The 16,825-nt window shown below is 46.6% G+C and overlaps 2 protein-coding genes across 4 annotated transcripts in view; one reads left to right on the plus strand and one right to left on the minus strand.

The window, feature by feature from the left end:
• Positions 1-16,825, plus strand: part of LOC140421880 (uncharacterized) — a 41,898-nt gene extending 25,073 nt beyond the window's left edge. Inside the window, exons 1-3 of one of the 3 annotated variants that reach the window (XM_072506845.1) lie at positions 8,730-9,018; positions 10,466-11,910; positions 13,162-16,825. In XM_072506845.1, the coding sequence (XP_072362946.1) occupies positions 10,817-11,902 (1,086 nt within the window). In that variant the 5' untranslated portion in view covers positions 8,730-9,018; positions 10,466-10,816 and the 3' untranslated portion in view covers positions 11,903-11,910; positions 13,162-16,825. Of the gene's footprint in view, positions 1-8,729; positions 9,019-10,465; positions 11,911-13,161 lie in introns of those variants that run through there. The other 2 variants (XM_072506842.1, XM_072506843.1) reach the window with 2 other exon arrangements.
• Positions 3,398-8,715, minus strand: LOC140421875 (uncharacterized). The gene is made up of 2 exons (XM_072506835.1): positions 8,296-8,715; positions 3,398-7,882 (listed from the first exon to the last, which is right to left on the minus strand). Exon 2 carries the CDS (start codon positions 7,574-7,576, stop codon positions 5,315-5,317), a length of 2,262 nt encoding a protein of 753 aa, XP_072362936.1. The 5' UTR covers positions 7,577-7,882; positions 8,296-8,715; the 3' UTR covers positions 3,398-5,314.

Here is a 16,825-nt window from a genome sequence, read left to right on the forward strand (position 1 = left end):
TGTGCGAGATGCTCGAGAAGCCCAGCGAATCACACCCACATGTTCTGGTCATGTCCGGCACTACAGGGGTTCTGGGTGGGGGTGACAAAGGTGCTTTCGAAAGTAGTGGGGGTCCAGGTTGAACCAAGCTGGGGGTTGGCTATATTTGGGGTTGCACAAGAGCCGGGAGTGCAGGAGGCGAGAGAGGCCCATGTTTTGGCCTTTGCGTCCCTCGTAGCCCGGCGCAGGATACTGTTGATGTGGAAGGAAGCCAAGCCCCCGGGGGTGGAGACCTGGATAAATGACATGGCAGGGTTTATAAAGCTAGAGCGGATTAAGTTCATCCTAAGGGGATCGGCTCAAGGGCTCACCAGGCGGTGGCAACCGTTCGTCGAATACCTCACAGAAAGATAGAGGGAATGGAAAAGAAGAAGGCAGCAGCAGCAGCCCAGGGGGGAGGGGGGGGGGGTTGGGGGAGGAACCAGAAGGACTCTCAGGGTTGTTAATATATATGTATAATATGTATAGGTCGTTGCTATAAATAATTGCATATTGGATTGTTAAACCATATTTTTGGAGAGTGTTTATCTGAGACAAGGCAGTTGCCATTTAGTTTTAGTTTTTGTTATATATTATTTATTCTTTGTTTATAAAACAGGTCATTGTTATTTATACTGTTATATTATTGTGTAAAGAATACACAATGTACTGTGATGGTTGACCAAAAATTTTCAATAAAATATTCTTTAAAAAAAAAAGTAGAACTGAGTTTACAGCACAAATATTTCTATCCTGTTGTGATAAGTTTCTTGTGCTAGATTTCCAATTTTCTTTTGTTTTAAATAAACAGAAAAGTTTGATTTTGGTTAAAAATGTGGAATCTTGTGACATTATTCCAGTTCATTACTCGGTGTTCGAATTTCTCTTTAAACATTAATGGTTCCGAACAATTCACATAAATAGTATTTCAAAACAAATCGAAGAAGATTAAAAACATGATTTTCCTTGGTTTGCACAAATCATTACATTATAAGACTTCCCTCTTCTCGGATCCCCAATAGTTTCTTCGTTCAAACATCTCCTTTTGTGAAACAATCTGATAATTGATGACTAAAAATGGAACTAATTGTTGTCCCTTCGAAAGCACGAGGGCTGTCGCCCGGCACACAGGGTCTTTTGGGATTTTTCCCAGAGACCAATTGACTTGCAGTTTGACTGATCAGCTCAGATTTCCTGCAGCATTTCATCGATGACCGTGTGATTCCTTTCACAGAGTCCGTAGAACATACAGTGCAGAAGGAGGCCATTCGGCCCATCGAGTCTGCACCGACCCACTTAAGCCCTCACTTCCACCCTATCCTCGTAACCCAATCACCCCTCCTAATCTTTGGTCACTAAGGGCAATTTATCACGGCCAATCCACCAAACCTGCACGTCTTTGGACTGTGGGAGGAAACTGGAGCACCCGGAGGAAACCCACGCAGACACGGGGAGAACGTGCAGACTCCGCAAGGACAGTGACCCAGCGGGGAATTGAACGTGGGACCCTGGCGCTTTGAAGCCACAGTGCTAGCCACTTGTGCTGCCCGGTAGCTGAAAGGACGTTCAGCTGCGGTGTTCATGTTTTCACACGCGTCTCGAAACTCCTCACCCGCAAATTCCCCTCCGTCATCAGTCAGAAACTTAGTTGGTGCCCCAGGTCCAGTCCCTGTCCATTTCTCCACAACTTGGTCTAGAATCACCCTTTTGCCCTTGCCACGAATTATTGGAGAAAGACTAAATCAGGTTACCATGTCTATAAAGTGTAGAGTGAAAATATTTCTGTCTTTGTGTCCCACACCTTTAGATCCACGACAACTCCCTCCTCAAAGTTACGTGCTGAGGGAAGGTTTACAATGGGATGTGACGGCATCCTCTGATACTTTTTACACATTTCACACTTTCCACTAATCTCTTCTGAGCCTCGTAAACTCTTCATCAACTATCCCCGCATCTTGAGGCAGGATATTTAATCTTTGATAAAAAGGGTGAGCAAATTGTCTGTAACTTTAAAACCGTTTTCTTGCTTTCTCTCTGATTCTTACCACCCAACGCCATTAATCCTTGTCAAACACTGATCAGAAACATCAGAGATTGTTTAGGGGTTACGGTAATGTCCTGCACATCCACTGACTTTCCAAAAACAATTACTTTACCCTGCTCCATGTCCAGCTGTATTTGTGCCTTTTTATGGAAGGTTTGCTCAGCAGTGAGGATATCTCACTGGAGACGACACCAGTCCCCATAAATTGGCTGCCTCCAGCTATTTTGCATGGAATCACCACTCTTTCTGAGTGACTTCAATGTGTTGACATCACCAAAGCAAAACAAGGAGAGCTTTAATACTTCCCAACCCAGTATCGATCTTCACTCCAAGGGGAATCTGCGTAGCATTTTCACCAGTCTGATCCCCATTCTGTTGAGATGCAGCCACCGTCTAACACAGCACAGTTGAATGAGTCAGTGACTGCTGAGGTTCAGTCACTGTCTAACACAGCACAGTTGAATGAGTCAGCGACTGGTGAGGTGCAGCCACTGTCTAACACAGCAAAGTTGAATGAGTCAGCGACTGGTGAGGTGCAGCCACTGTCTAACACAGCATAGTTGAATGAGTCAGTGACTGGTGAGGTTCAGTCACTGTCTAACACAGCACAGTTGAATGAGTCAGCGACTGGTGAGGTGCAGCCACTGTCTAACACAGCACAGTTGAATGAGTCAGCGACTGGTGAGGTGCAGCCACTGTCGAACACAGCACAGTTGAATGAGTCAGCGACTGGTGAGGTGCAGCCACTGTCTAACACAGCACAGTTGAATGAGTCAGTGACTGGTGAGGTTCAGTCACTGTCTAACACAGCACAGTTGAATGAGTCAGCGACTGGTGAGGTGCAGCCACTGTCTAACACAGCACAGTTGAATGAGTCAGCGACTGGTGAGGTGCAGCCACTGTCTAACACAGCACAGTTGAATGAGTCAATGACAAACACACACTGGCCCATAAAGCTCCTTGTGACTGGTCCAATTTCTTCAGCGTGATCACCACCTTCAGCCTCAGAATTCCCTGTGTCATTTCGAAGATCTTGGCCCAATTGTCCGGTCGTCGGGATTCACTGTGCCAGCTGGCAGCACATTCCCAGCAGGGCTTTGCGGCGGCATGGGGTGGTTTCAATGGGAAATCCCATTGGCAAGCAGCGGGAAGATAGAAACCCGTCACCAGCGAACGACATGCGACCATGAAACACGCGGCTGGGGGACCAGAGAATTTCGCTGCCTGATTTTCTGCTTTGAGAAGTTTATCTCGATGATATTTTGAGTCAGACCGGAAACAGGTTAATTGTTCCCCAGTGTGGTAACTTGAGCCAAGAAATAAGCTAGTCGAATGTGTTGTTTAAAAGGAACTTCTTTATATCAGTAAATAATGAAGTTTAACAATGACAGTAACTCAGCAGACAGTAATAACATGAAGACAGTAATAAGAATGAAAACAGGAGCAGTCGTAAAACAGGTCTTGCTTACATGTCACCTCTTACAGACTGAATAAGCCTGCCCAAAGCCAGAACATGCTCAGTCCTCATCAGACACCAGTAAAACAATTACATAGGAGAAATACTTGCAAGAACACTCTGTACTCAGAATGACACTCTTGACACCCGGTCATTCCTGGGGTTCATTCACTCATTAGCGCTATTCCAATCCTGTCCTTTTGTTGCGTTCGCCAGAACTGCTAAAGATGCTTTCAACCTGATTCAAAACCTGCCAAAGGATCCTAAACTGGCTTCCAGGGTTCCGCGGCAGGCCAGGCTGATTTATGCAGCTTGCGTTTCATGCTGTTTCTCGCTCGTCAATCTGAGGCTGTCTTCTCCAGACTGCTGCCTCTGATTGGATGCACAGGAAACAGCACCAAGTTAATATTTCGAGATCAGGGTGAGCACGGATAGTGGAGCGATGGCGAGAGTGGGGCCTGCAAGAGGGAGCTGGACCTGAGAGAGGGAGTGGTGCCTCGAGGGAGTGGGTGATGAAAGTGAGTGTATGTGAGAGGTGTGTGTGTGTGACAGAGATGTGTGTTTGTATGAGAGAGACGAGTCTGTGAGAGGAGTTTGTGAGAGAGATGAAAGTGAGTGTATGTCAGAGAGGAGTGTGTGTGAGAGGAGTGAGTGTAAATGAGAAATGAGTGTGTGTGTCCAATATGAGAACCCAGGACTCCAGCAAGACTCTCCAGTTGAACCAAAGGAGTAGGAAGCGTTAAAAATGGCAAAAGATACCTTTTTTAATAGGAATAAAATAAAATGTATACATATAAGAGATAGAAAGAACTTCTATGAATTTTTTTTTTCTATATTTGTACATATTGTGCGAAAACAATTTTTTTTGTGGTTTAACTCTTCAACACAGTAAGAATGTTTCTCAGGGGTTTTGTCAGTACTCTTGGGAGGTCAAAGGGGTTCCGTGGATGGAAGTTTGGGAAGCCCTGCAATAGATCATCTTAATTGTCAATCTCTTCAATGAACCCGAATAGAAGATTCAAAACTTAATCAGGGCCCCACTGACGGGCACCCAGCTCCCAAAATACTTTGTTTCTGATTTTCCTTTTGTTAGGAAGTGAGAATGCCGAGGCCAGACCTTGTTTCCTCCTTGGTGGAGACGTAACCCTTGTCCACATCTCCACTTCATTCTTCCACTGGTTGTATGGCTCAGACTCCGAGAACAGCAGCGGGTAATCAGACCCTGACAATTTCCACTTGCTTCAGTCATTTCTCACAAAAACTACTGGGATTTTGAGATTCTGTCTGAAATGTTGTTTTCCAACCTTCACCATTTAGACAAGCATTCTCGGTTTCCATGTTATAATCCTGACAGCCTCATGGTGAAGGAAGAAACTGCAGCTGATCTGTACTTGGGACAGATTTATTCACGGGTGAAACATTACAGGTATATACCTCCTGACCCCACTCCAGTCTTTATCAATAAGTGATTCTTTATACTCTTCTTGATTAAAACAAACGAACAATTTAGGAGGGGCTCTGTAACTAAAACAAAATATGTATATATTAAACTGCGATTGAGAGAGTTAACACTGTCAGTCGGAGCATCTAAGGTCTCTAATCGGTGTGAAGCTGTTGGTGTGTCAATAGGATGAATGATTGGTGGATACTTTTCCTGCACTCAGATCAGGTGATTGGCCTCTCCTTGGTGTCAACACAGTGTGGCCACAGATTGCATGACAGTGAATTCTTTCCCACACATGGAGCAGGTTAACAGACCACTTCAGGGTGAACCTGCTGGTGTCACAGCAGGTTGATCAACTGAGTGAATCCCTTCCCACTCTCAAAGGAGATGAATGGTCTCTCCCTGCTGTGATCTCACTGGTTTGTCCAGTGTTTGGAAGACTGAGTGAATCTCTTCCCAGGCCAAAAGCAGGTGAATAGCCACTCCCCGGTGTGAACTCGCTGGTGTACCTGCAGGTGGGATGAAAGAGCAAATGTAGGAGTGAATCCATCCCCACACATGGAGCAAATGAATGGCCTCTCACCAGTGTAAACTCGCTGGGGTTTCTGCAGATGGGACGACTGAGTGCCTCACTCGCCACATTCAGAACTGGTGAATAGAATTTCCCAGTGTGAACGCGTTGGTGCATCAGCAGGTAGAATGACTGAGTGAATCCCTTCCCACACTCAGTGCAGGTGAACGGCCTCTCCCTGGTGTGAACTATCTGGTGTGCCATTAGATGGGCTGACTGAGTGAATCCCTTCCCACACTCAGAGCAGGTGAATGGCCGCTCCCTGCTGTGAACCTGTTGGTGTGTCACGAGGTGGGATGATTGAGTGAATCCCTTCCCACACTCCGAGCAGATGAACGGCCTCTCCCTGGTGTGAACTATCTGGTGTGCCATTAGGTGCGATGATTGAATGAATCCCTTCCCACACTCAGAACAGGTGAAGGGCTTCTCCCTGGTGTGAACTATCTGGTGTGCCCTGAGGTGGGATGACTGACTGAATCGCTTCCCACACTGAGTGCAGGTGAACGGCCTCTCTCTCGTATGAATTAGCTGGTGTGTCACTAGGTGCGATGGTTGAGTGAATCCCTTCCCACACACAGAGCAGGTGAAAGGCCTCTCCCGGCTGTGAACTACCTGGTGTGCTACAAGGTGAGATGAATGACTGAATCCCTTCCCACATTCAGAGCAGGTGAATGGCTTCTCCCCAGTGTGAACCTGCTGGTGTGTCATGAGGTGGGATGATTGAGTGAATCCCTTCCCACACTCGGAGCAGGTGAATGGCCGCTCCTTGCTGTGAACCTGCTGGTGTGCAACAAGGTGGGATGATAGTGTGAATCCCTTCCCACACTCGGGGCAGGTGAATGGCCGCTCCTTGCTGTGAACCTGCTGGTGTGTCACGAGGTGGGACGATTGAGTGAATCCCTTCCCACACTCCAAGCAGGTGAACGGCCTCTCCCTGGTGTGAACTATTTGGTGAGCTACGAGGTCGGATGACTGACTGAATCCCTTCCCACACTCCAAGCAGGTGAACGGCCTCTCCCTGGTGTGAACTACCTGGTGAGCTACGAGGTCGGATGACTGACTGAATCCTTTCCCACACTCAGTGCAGGTGATCGGTTTCTCCCTGGTGTGAATTTCCTGGTGTGCTACAAGATCGGATGACTGCATGAATCCCTTCCCACACTCAGGACAGGAGAATGGCCTTTCTCTGGTGTGACCTACCTGGTGAGCTAGGAGGTCGGATGACTGCATGAATCCCTTCCCACACTCAGGACAGGAGAATGGCCTTTCTCTGGTGTGACCTACCTGGTGAGCTACGAGGTCGGATGACTGCATGAATCCCTTCCCACACTCGGGACAGGTGAATGGCCTCTCCCCAGTGTGAACTTGCTGGTGTGCCACTAGATGGGATGATTGAGTGAATCCCTTCCCACACTCCGAGCAGGTGAACGGCCGCTCCCTGCCGTGACCTAGCTGGTGAGCTATGAGATCAGTCGACTGCATGAATCCCTTCCCACACTCAGGACAGGTGAACGGCCTCTCACTTCTGTGAACCTGTTGGTGTGCCACTAGGTCAGATGTCTGAGTGAATCCCTTCCCACACTCAGAGCAGGTGAATGGCCTCTCCCCATTATGAACTATCTGATGTGCCACAAGGTCAGATGACTGAGTGAATCCCTTCCCACACTGAGAGCAGGTGAACGGCCTCTCCCCATTATGAACTATCTGGTGTGACACTAGATGGGATGACTGAGTGAATCCCTTCCCACACTCAGGGCAGGTGAATGGCCTCTCCCTAGTGTGAATCCGCTGGTGTGCCACCAGATGGGAAGAATGAGTGAATCCCTTCCCACACTCAGTGCACGTGAATGGTCTCTCCCTGTTGTGAACGACCTGATGTGCCCCGAGGTGGGATGAATGACTGAAACCTTTCCCACACTCTGAGCAGGTGAATGGCTTCTCCCCAGTGTGACTTCGTCGATGAGTTTCCAGTGCAGATTGGTTCTGAAATTCTTTCCCACAGTCCCCACATTTGCACGGTTTCTCCATGGTGTTGGTATCCATATTTCTCCACAGGATCGACGATCAGATGAAGTTTCGTCCACAAATTTATGTTCTTTCCCCGCTGTGGATGGTATTAGTTTTTTTCAGCCAGGGTGACTACTTAAAGCTTTTTCCACAGTCAGTGCACTGGAACATTCCCACTCGATTGTCTGTTTGTCTTGATGCTTTTCCTCCACGTTGATGCTTAATATAATTTGAAGCAGACAGAATAGACCTTCTGAGGTTCTGATAATCTGACAGTCATTCAATTTTTGATGTGACGTTTGGTTTGAGATGTGTGTCTGTAAATCCTCTCCTTCTGATATCCTATAAAAGGAGTTTGCAAAAATTATCACTGTCAGTACAGGATAGAAATTCAGAACAGAAAATTCTAGTTTCTTTCCTCTCTCATTCTCCCCAAAGCTGTAAGTCTCCATCCCACACACTCTCCCTCCATTCTCACTCTGCTGCATCAAACATTCACCGTCCCAATTCTCCTGAAGGTGCTGATTCAGGCTGATTGACAGATCTCTGCTCACTGCTTCCTGTCCTGGACACACAGACCTGAAAATCTTACTGCAGGCTGCCAGACAGATACCTGTCCATATTACTGGACTAAAAATGTGTAATACACGGACTGGATTCACTTCCTTTCCCTTCAGTTGCTGCAAGTCACCAACTGAAGGTCAGAATGAGAAACTAAATGGAAAGGGGGAGAAAGGAAAGTGTTTTTTACTCACAGATGTTGGAGACAAGGAGACGTTTTAGTCTGTGTGAAGCTCAATCTTCATTCACACAACAGAGGAAGTTCGCTGTCGCCATTGCCACAAAACCTGAGCTCTGATTCGCAGGAGGACCAACGCCCTTCCGGTCCTCCAGGAGTCCCCATTGGGTAGCCCCCATAATGTAGACAATGAGGCGACCCTGAGCCAGGTGCTGGGTGGGGTCAGACCTCCATCTCTTGTCCAATCCGCACTGCTTTGTCTCTGTAACCAGTGATATTGCTCCGAACAGTGCGCTGGGAACGCCTCTCTGAGTCACTGTGTCGTCACAAAGGTGCCCGGCCGAAACAACCAATAGGAACCATCCTGCTCCGCGGTGACGTCGCCCTGCAGTGTGCAGACCTGGCGCGCGGACACGGGAGCCCCGGCCCCGCTTTGTTTCCCCTCCCCCCCCCCCCCCCTCGAGACAAGGTTTCCAGACAATCCGCTCACAGCTCCGGCCAGAGCCAGAAGCCGCTCGGTGATCTTTCCCCTCCCGCGCCCGGGACTGCGCATGTGCAAGGGGTGAGCGCCAGGTGCGCATGTGCGTGGGGAGCCCACTCCCCCCCTGACCTTTCCACTGTGGTGTTAACCAATGAGAGGAATTGGAAACCGGAAGGACTCCCCGCTTCCCCAGCCAATCTCACCCTTTGCGAGGGCGAGCTTCACACAGACTGAAACTCCCTCCTGTCTCCAACATCTGTGAGTCAAACACTTTCTTTTCTCTCCTTTCCATTTCTTTTCTCATTCCCACCTTCAATTGGTCACTTGCAGCAACTGAAGGGACAGGAAGTGAATCCAGGGAGGGTGCAGACTCTGCAAAGCTTGGCCCAGGTCTCTCTCTCTCTCTCAAAGACATTGACATCCTTTGTTCCCTCAACTTGACACATTTATTTGTTTGGCTGAAAGGATGGTCTCTTTCCCAATGTTCCCAATTAAAGGGCTGGTTTCCCCAGGAGATGGCTGACATTTAAGGGAACAATCAATTACTATCAGACAGAGACAATGTTGTTCTATGGTATAGATTAGATATGTATTTATTGTTCTGTAATAAAGTACATTTATTAATGTTTTAAGTTTTTTTATTGTAGGTCTATATGTATTCATAGAATATCATAGAATTTACAGTGCAGAAGGAGGCCATTCGGCCCATCGAGTCTGCACCGGCTCTTGGAAAGAGCACCCTACCCAAGGTCAACACCTCCACCCGATCCCCATAACCCACTAACCCCACCCAACACCAAGGGCAATTTTGGACACTAACGGCAATTTATCATGGCCAATCCACCCAACCTACACATCTTTGGACTGTGGGAGGAAACCGGAGCACCCGGAGGAAACCCACACGCACACGGGGAGGATGTGCAGACTCCGCACAGACAGTGACTCAAGCCGGTATCGAACCTGGGACCCTGGAGCTGTGAAGCAATTGTGCTATCCACAATGCTACCGTGCTGCCCCGTGCTATATTTAACGTTAGTGGGCCATTACAGCAGGGGAAGAGTCGATTTGGCAATTGGAGACTGCACCGACTCTCTGGATCAATTTCTCAGTATCCCTTCTATATCCCTGTTCATCAGTAAGTTTATTTCCTTTAAGAACACATCCAATTTCACATTGAAATCATTTGTCTCCTACCACCAATCTGATAGGCAGAGTTCCATGTTATGACTGCTCTCTTTCAAAATATTCTTCACATCCTCCTCCCAGTCTATTTCATAGACATAGTCTATCACTGATTTTCAGTACACATATTTACAGTTAAATGCTTTTTAAAATTTGTTGATGGAACATGGGCATCGCTGGCTGTGCCAGCATTTATTGCCCATAAGGGGGGAGTAAAGAGTTGACCACATTGCTGTGGGTCTGGAGTCATATGTAGGCCAGACCAAGTTACAAGCAGCCTGGACAAATATTTTCAGCTCTTTGTGTCCTTGAAATGAAGGATTAACGTGTTGATCATCATGAATCGCTCCATCAGGAGAATTGGGAGGGTATATGTTTGGAACAGCAGAGTGAGGATGGAGGGAGAGAGAGTCATGGATGACCTTTGGGGAATGAGAATTAAGAATGTTCCATAGAAACTAGAATTGTGTGTTCTGAATTTCTATCCTGTACTGACTGTGATTTTTGTAAACTCCTTTCCCAGAATGTGAGAATTTGTAAACTGAAAACAAACTGAACATCACGTCTTGATCTGACAGAGTCACTCGATACCTTGGGACCTGAATATCATCGGCCTTTGAATCTAGAAGGAGAAATGTTTGCCCAATCTGTCGGCACAAAAACATTTTAAGGATCAGTGTGACTGGAAAAGCACCGAGACACACACACCCGAGTGACAGTGTTCCAGAGCACTGACTGGAAAGAGCTTTAACCAGTTACACAGCCTGAAAATCATCACACCATTCACAGCGGGCAGAAATACTTCATGTGTTTTGTGTGCGGGTGAAGTTTCAACACATCATTGAACCTGGAAAGACACAAGGATACCTGCACCATGGAGAAACTATGGGGATATGGGGATTGTGGGAACGGATTCAGGTGCCTGTCTGAACTGGAAGCTCATCATCCTGATCAGACCGGGGAAATACCCTACAAGTGCGAGAAAGGGTTTAGTGATTCATGGCAGCTGCAGACACACCAGCGAGTTCACACTGGGGAGAGACCGTTCACCTGCTCTCAGTGTGGGAAAGGATTCAGTGATTCATCCAACCTGCTGAGACACCAGCGAATTCACTCTGGGGAGAGGCCGTTCACCTGCTCGCAGTGTGGTAAGGGATTTGCTCAGTCATCTACCCTGCTGATGCATCAGCGAGTTCACACAGGTGAGAAGCCGTTCAAATGCTCTGTGTGTGGGAAGAATTTCATTCAGTCATCCAACCTGCTGCTACACCAGCGGGTTCACACCGGGGAGAGACCATTCACCTGCTCCGTGTGTGGGAAGGGATTCACTCGATTATCAGGCCTGCAGAGACACCAGCCAATTCACACCGGGGAGAGGCCATTCATCTGCTCCGTGTGTGGGAAACGATTCACTCAGTCAGCCAACTTGCTGACCCACCACGTCACTCACACCAATGAGAGACCCTTTAAATGCTCTGACTGTGGGAGGGATTTCAAAAGCTCTCGGGAACTAATGGCTCATCTACACATTCACACTGAGGAGAGACCGTTCAGTTGCTCCCACTGTGCAAAGAGGTTTAAAACGTCTTCCAATCTGCAGTCACATCAGCGAGTTCACACCGGGGAGAGGCCATTCTCCTGCACTGAGTGTGGGAAGGGATTCAGTGATTCATCCACCCTGCGGACACATCAGCGAGTTCACACTGGGGAGAGACCGTTCATCTGCTCTCAGTGTGGGAAGGGATTCTCCAATTCATTCAACTTCCTGACACACCAGCGGGTTCACACTGGGGAGCGACCGTTCACCTGCTCAGTGTGTGGGAAAGGATTCACTCATTCATCACACCTGCAGAGGCACCAACGAGTTCACACTGGCGAGAGGCCGTTCACCTGCTCGGAGTGTGGGAAGGGATTCAATCAGTTGTCCAACCTGCAAACACACCAGCGAATTCACAAGTGATTACATGGGTCAGAGTCTGCTGCTATTGTTGCTGTTAATGATATCCAGGATTGAACCATGTTCATTCTGATAATCTTCACTCCCTCAGCTTGACACATTTATTTGTCTGGCTAAAAGGATGGTCTCCTTCCCAATGTTCATAATTAAAGGGCTGGTTTCCCCAGGAAATGGCTGACATTTAAGGGGTCAGGAAAATAATATCAGACAGAGATATGTTCAGTGTTGTTATGTGGTACAGATTAGATATATGTATTAAATATATTATTTTATATTGAAGTAATATTTTATTATTTCTAGTTTTGTAATATAGTCCTGTAGCTACATTATATATTTCAGACATAGAGTCATTGTAGCACAGAAGGAGTCCATTCATTAACTCAAGTCCATGTCGACTCTTTGTCGAGCAATCCAGTCAGTCCCATTCCTCCTCTATCTCCCTGTTCCCCTGTACATTTATTTCCTTCAAATCCTATTTTATTTAGAAATTATTGATCATCTCCACTTCCACCACCACCCTCATAAGCAGTGGCTTCCCGGTCATGATCACTCGTTGTCTAAATTTAGAACAAACTCTTCTTGTTACTAAGAAATATTCTTTCCTCTATTCAAGTTATCCATGAAGGCCCGTCCTCCCTAACCTTGCCCCTCCCCTGAGGTGTGGTGATGCTCAGGTTAAACCACCACCAGTTCTTCCTGCCAAAGGGGAAAGCAGCCTTGGTCATGTGGGGCTATGGTGACTTTATCTTTCCCTTTATTCAAGTAATACTAATTCAATAAATGTACAGACATCTATATGCATTTAGACCAGCAGTCTGCATGAAGATTTTCAGGTCTGTGTGTCTAGGACAGGAAGGGCTGGTTTAGCACAGTGGGCTAAACAGCTGGCTTGTAATGCAGAACAAGGCCAGCAGTGCGGGTTCAATTCCAGTACCAGCCTCCCCGAACAGGTGTCTGAATGTGGCGACTAGGGGCTTTTCACAGTAACTTCATTGAAGCCTACTTGTGACAATAAGCGACTATTATTAAGGGAGCAGTGAGCATGGATCTGTCAATCAGCCTGAATCAGCACCTTCAGGAGAATTGGGAGGGTGAATGTTAGATACAGCAGAGTGAGAATGGAGGGAGAGTGAGAGTGTTGGGGTGGAGAATTACAGCTTTTCGGGAATAAGAGAGGAAAGTTCCATAGAAACTAGAATTGTCTGTTCTGAATTTCTATCCTGTACTGACAGTGATGTCCTTTGTAAATTGTTTTTTTACAGGATATCAAAAGGAGAGGATTTACAGACCAAAATCTCAAGCCAAACTTCACGTCAAGATCTGACAGAGTCACTCGATTATCGGGAGCTGAATGTCATTGGCCTTTGAATTTAGAAGGAGAAATGTGTGTCTGTTCTTCTGCTGAAAGAGATGTTTAAACATCACTCAGTGTACAGACACTGAGACAGGCTCCTGCCAGTGAGAGGCATCACTAAAAACAACCATTCTATAATCTTCAGCTCACACATAGATGGAAATTTCAGCACACATTCCTCCATTTTGTATTTTTGTAATGTTTTCCTTCTACGTCTGGCACCATCTTAGGAGGTTGTAGAAACACTGCCCCCTAGAGGTGACCCTCAACACAAAAGCAAATTTTATGTTTCTTGACTTACATTCCGGAAAAAATGTCGTGAGAAAGGCCAAAGAAAGTTCAAAATGACCTTTTCCACTGTGGGTGAGTCCACTCTGACCTTTTAAAAAATTTTTCGAGTACCCAATTCATTTTTTTCAATTAAGGGGCGATTTACCGTGGCTAATCCACCTACCCTGCACATCTTTGGGTTGTGGGGTCGAATCGCACGCAAAACGGGGAGACCTTTTTATCTCCTAAGGGTTCTTCAAATTACTGAGCCACTAACCTCACCTTGATCTTATAAGCGCCATCCGGTTGGACCTTTTCTGTGCAGATCCATCGATGTGATGTTGCTGGCTGACCCCTATCTGGGACCTCTGAACACACGCCAAACTCTGTCCAACTGCCTAACTCTTTCTGTTTCACCTCCCGTACGGCTTTATCCCCTCATTTTTCGACAGCTACAAAACCCTCTCGGTCACGGGGACTTCAGCATCGCCCCCAAACATATCCTTGGTGTAAAACCAACAATTCCCTGCCTGAAATGTTCCAGTTATTGAAATTGCATTGAATGGACGTCAAAGAAACAGACCAGAAACAGCTCCCTGAGGTTCTGAGGTGTCCCCAGTGGTCAGTCAGACTGAACTAAACACGGGTGGTATAAAACAAACAATACTCACCCCGGTATCTGCTGTCCACGGGGACTTTCCTTTAATCAGAGCCGTCAGTGGATTCCTGTTCCTTTTAAAATTTTTTTTTACAATTTAGGGGTAATTTAGCCACCAACCCTGCTCATCTTTGTGTTGTGAGGGTAAGACAATGTGCAAACTCAAAACTGACAGTGACTCGGGGCTGGGATTGAACTTGGGTCCTCCGCGTCGTGAGGCAGTAGTGCTTGCCACTGTGCTGCCCCTCAGTGGATCCTGTTCCTGACACCAGACTGTTGTGGGACAAATGTCACTCGGAGTCCAGAGTTGGGTAAAGTTTGGGAATCTTTATTACAAACATGCAGGGAATGCTTCAGCGAACCTAAGCATCTCTAGGAGTAGTTACTATAACACACGTTTATACACAGTACAGTTGCAGCTGTTTTGTCTGCAGGTTAGTGGGAAAGTACAGGACGTCAAGGAAACAACTCGAAAACAGCTCACACTTATTGGCTATAGTGACTTCATCTCTCACAAAACACATCTCGGAAAACAATAGCCAGACCAGTAATTCAGAGACCCGGGGTAATGCAATAGGGATCCAGGTTCCGCAGATGGTGAAATTTGAAGTCACAACAAATCTGGAATTTAAGTCGATGACCATGAAAGCATTGCCGATTGTTGCAAAATCCATCTGATTCACTGATGTCCTTTAGAGAAGGAAATCTGCCATGCTGACCTGGTCTGGCCGACTTGTGACTTCAGATCCTCAGAGATGGCTGAGCAAGCCACTCGGTTCATGGGAAATTAGGGTTGGCAATAAATACTGGCCCAGCCAGTGATGCCCACATCCCACAACAATAATAGCACATTTGTTCTGGTGGACAAATGTTCAGCGCCAATTACGACTCTTCAGATACGGAGGCAGCCCATGTATAAATACAGCAAAAACATTTGCACCACACAAGTACCAGGCACTTCTAACAGGAGAGGATCTAACTATCGCCCCTTGACATTCAATTACCATCGCTGAATCCCTGACTATCGAGATCCTGGAGGTCACCATTGAGCAGAAACTGAACTGGACTAGCCGTAGGCTGGGAATCCTGTGGCAAGTAACTCACCTCCTGACTCCCGAAAGCTTGTCCACCAGCAGCACGGTAGCATTGTGGTTCGCACAATCGTTTCACAGCTCCAGGGTCCCAGGTTCGATTCCCGGCTTGGGTCACTGTCTGTGCGGAGTCTGCACGTTCTCCCCGTGTCTGCGTGGGTTTCCTCCGGGTGCTCCGGTTTTCTCCCACAGTCCAAAGATGTGCAGGTTAGGTGCATTGGCCATGCTAAATTGTCCTCAGTGTCCAAAATTGCCCTGTTGGGTGGGGTTACTGGGTAATGGGGATAGGGTGGAGATGTGGACCTTGGGTCGGGTGCTCTTTCCAAGAGCTGTTGCAGACTCGATGGGCCAAATGGCCTCCTTCTGCACTGTAAATTCTATGATTCTACAAGGAGCAAGTCAGGAGTGTGATGGGATATTCTCCACTTGCCTGGATGAGTGCAGCTCCAATAACACTCAAGAAGCTTAATGCTACACAGCTCAAAGTAGCCCCACTTGATTGCTCCCCCTTCCACAAGCATTCAATCCTCCATCATAGATGCACAGTAGCAGCAGCGTCTATACCACTTACAAGATGTACTTAAAGAACTGTCTCTTAGGCAGCAACTTCCAAACTCATTGACCTTTATCATCTCGGAAGGATGAGAGCAATAGATATCTGAGAACACCACCACCTGGAGGGAGGTTCCCTTCCAAGCTACTCAATCCTGACTTGGAAATATTTCACTGTTGCTGGCTAAAAATCCTGGATATTTCTCCCTAACAGCACAATGGGTGTACCTACACCTCAGGGACTGCAGCGGTTTCAAGAAGTCAGCTCACCTCCACCTTCTCAAGGGCAATTAGGGATGGGCAATAGATGTTGGCTTAGCTAGTGACACCCACATCCCTTTGAAACATTAAAAAAAATACAGTGCCAGTCTCGTAAATCGCCTCTGCATCCTGTGATGAATGTAGGAAATTGTTGTATTTTATAATTTGTTGTTAAAAACCTTGTTGTTAAAATACATACAGATAGTATGTCTGCTAAAGATGTGATAAGGAGTCATAAAGGTGAGGTAATCATTGATTCTAACCATTTAGTTGTTTACATACAGATGGCTAATGGAATATTGTTGATAGAAAGGATATTCCCTGGAGTGTAGATAATTTATGAGGGAGTGGTGTTTAGTCCTAGCTAAGCAGGTCATGGGACATCTAAGTGAGGTACAGATATTGTAATTAATGGGAGGAGCTGGGTCTGCTTGTAATCTTTGTAGTTTTGCCATAGGGTTTGAATCTGACAAGACAGAAGGATTTTCAGGTTGTCCTGAAAGGGTCTCTCTCCAAAGGTCTGCACAGAGAACAGCAAGTTACCCAGATTGCGAACTTTATTTACAAGTGAATTTTGAACTGCATTGGGTAGCTCTGTTGGAATATATATAGTGGCAGGTGTAGATAGTGAGTTAAAGTTTTTCCTTTTCTTTAAGAACTATTTGTTAATTGTAAAGCTATTTCTTTGATGTCAATGTGGTTAATTCTGTGTTTGAATTAAAGTTTGTTTTAACAAAAAA

Source organism: Scyliorhinus torazame, chromosome 5 (assembly GCF_047496885.1).
Source record: "Scyliorhinus torazame isolate Kashiwa2021f chromosome 5, sScyTor2.1, whole genome shotgun sequence".
NCBI lineage: Eukaryota > Metazoa > Chordata > Chondrichthyes > Carcharhiniformes > Scyliorhinidae > Scyliorhinus > Scyliorhinus torazame.

Excerpts from the sequence above, each read along its gene's own strand:
- LOC140421875 (XM_072506835.1), bottom strand. The coding sequence starts at position 7,576 with ATGGATACCAACACCATGGAGAAACCGTGCAAATGTGGGGACTGTGGG.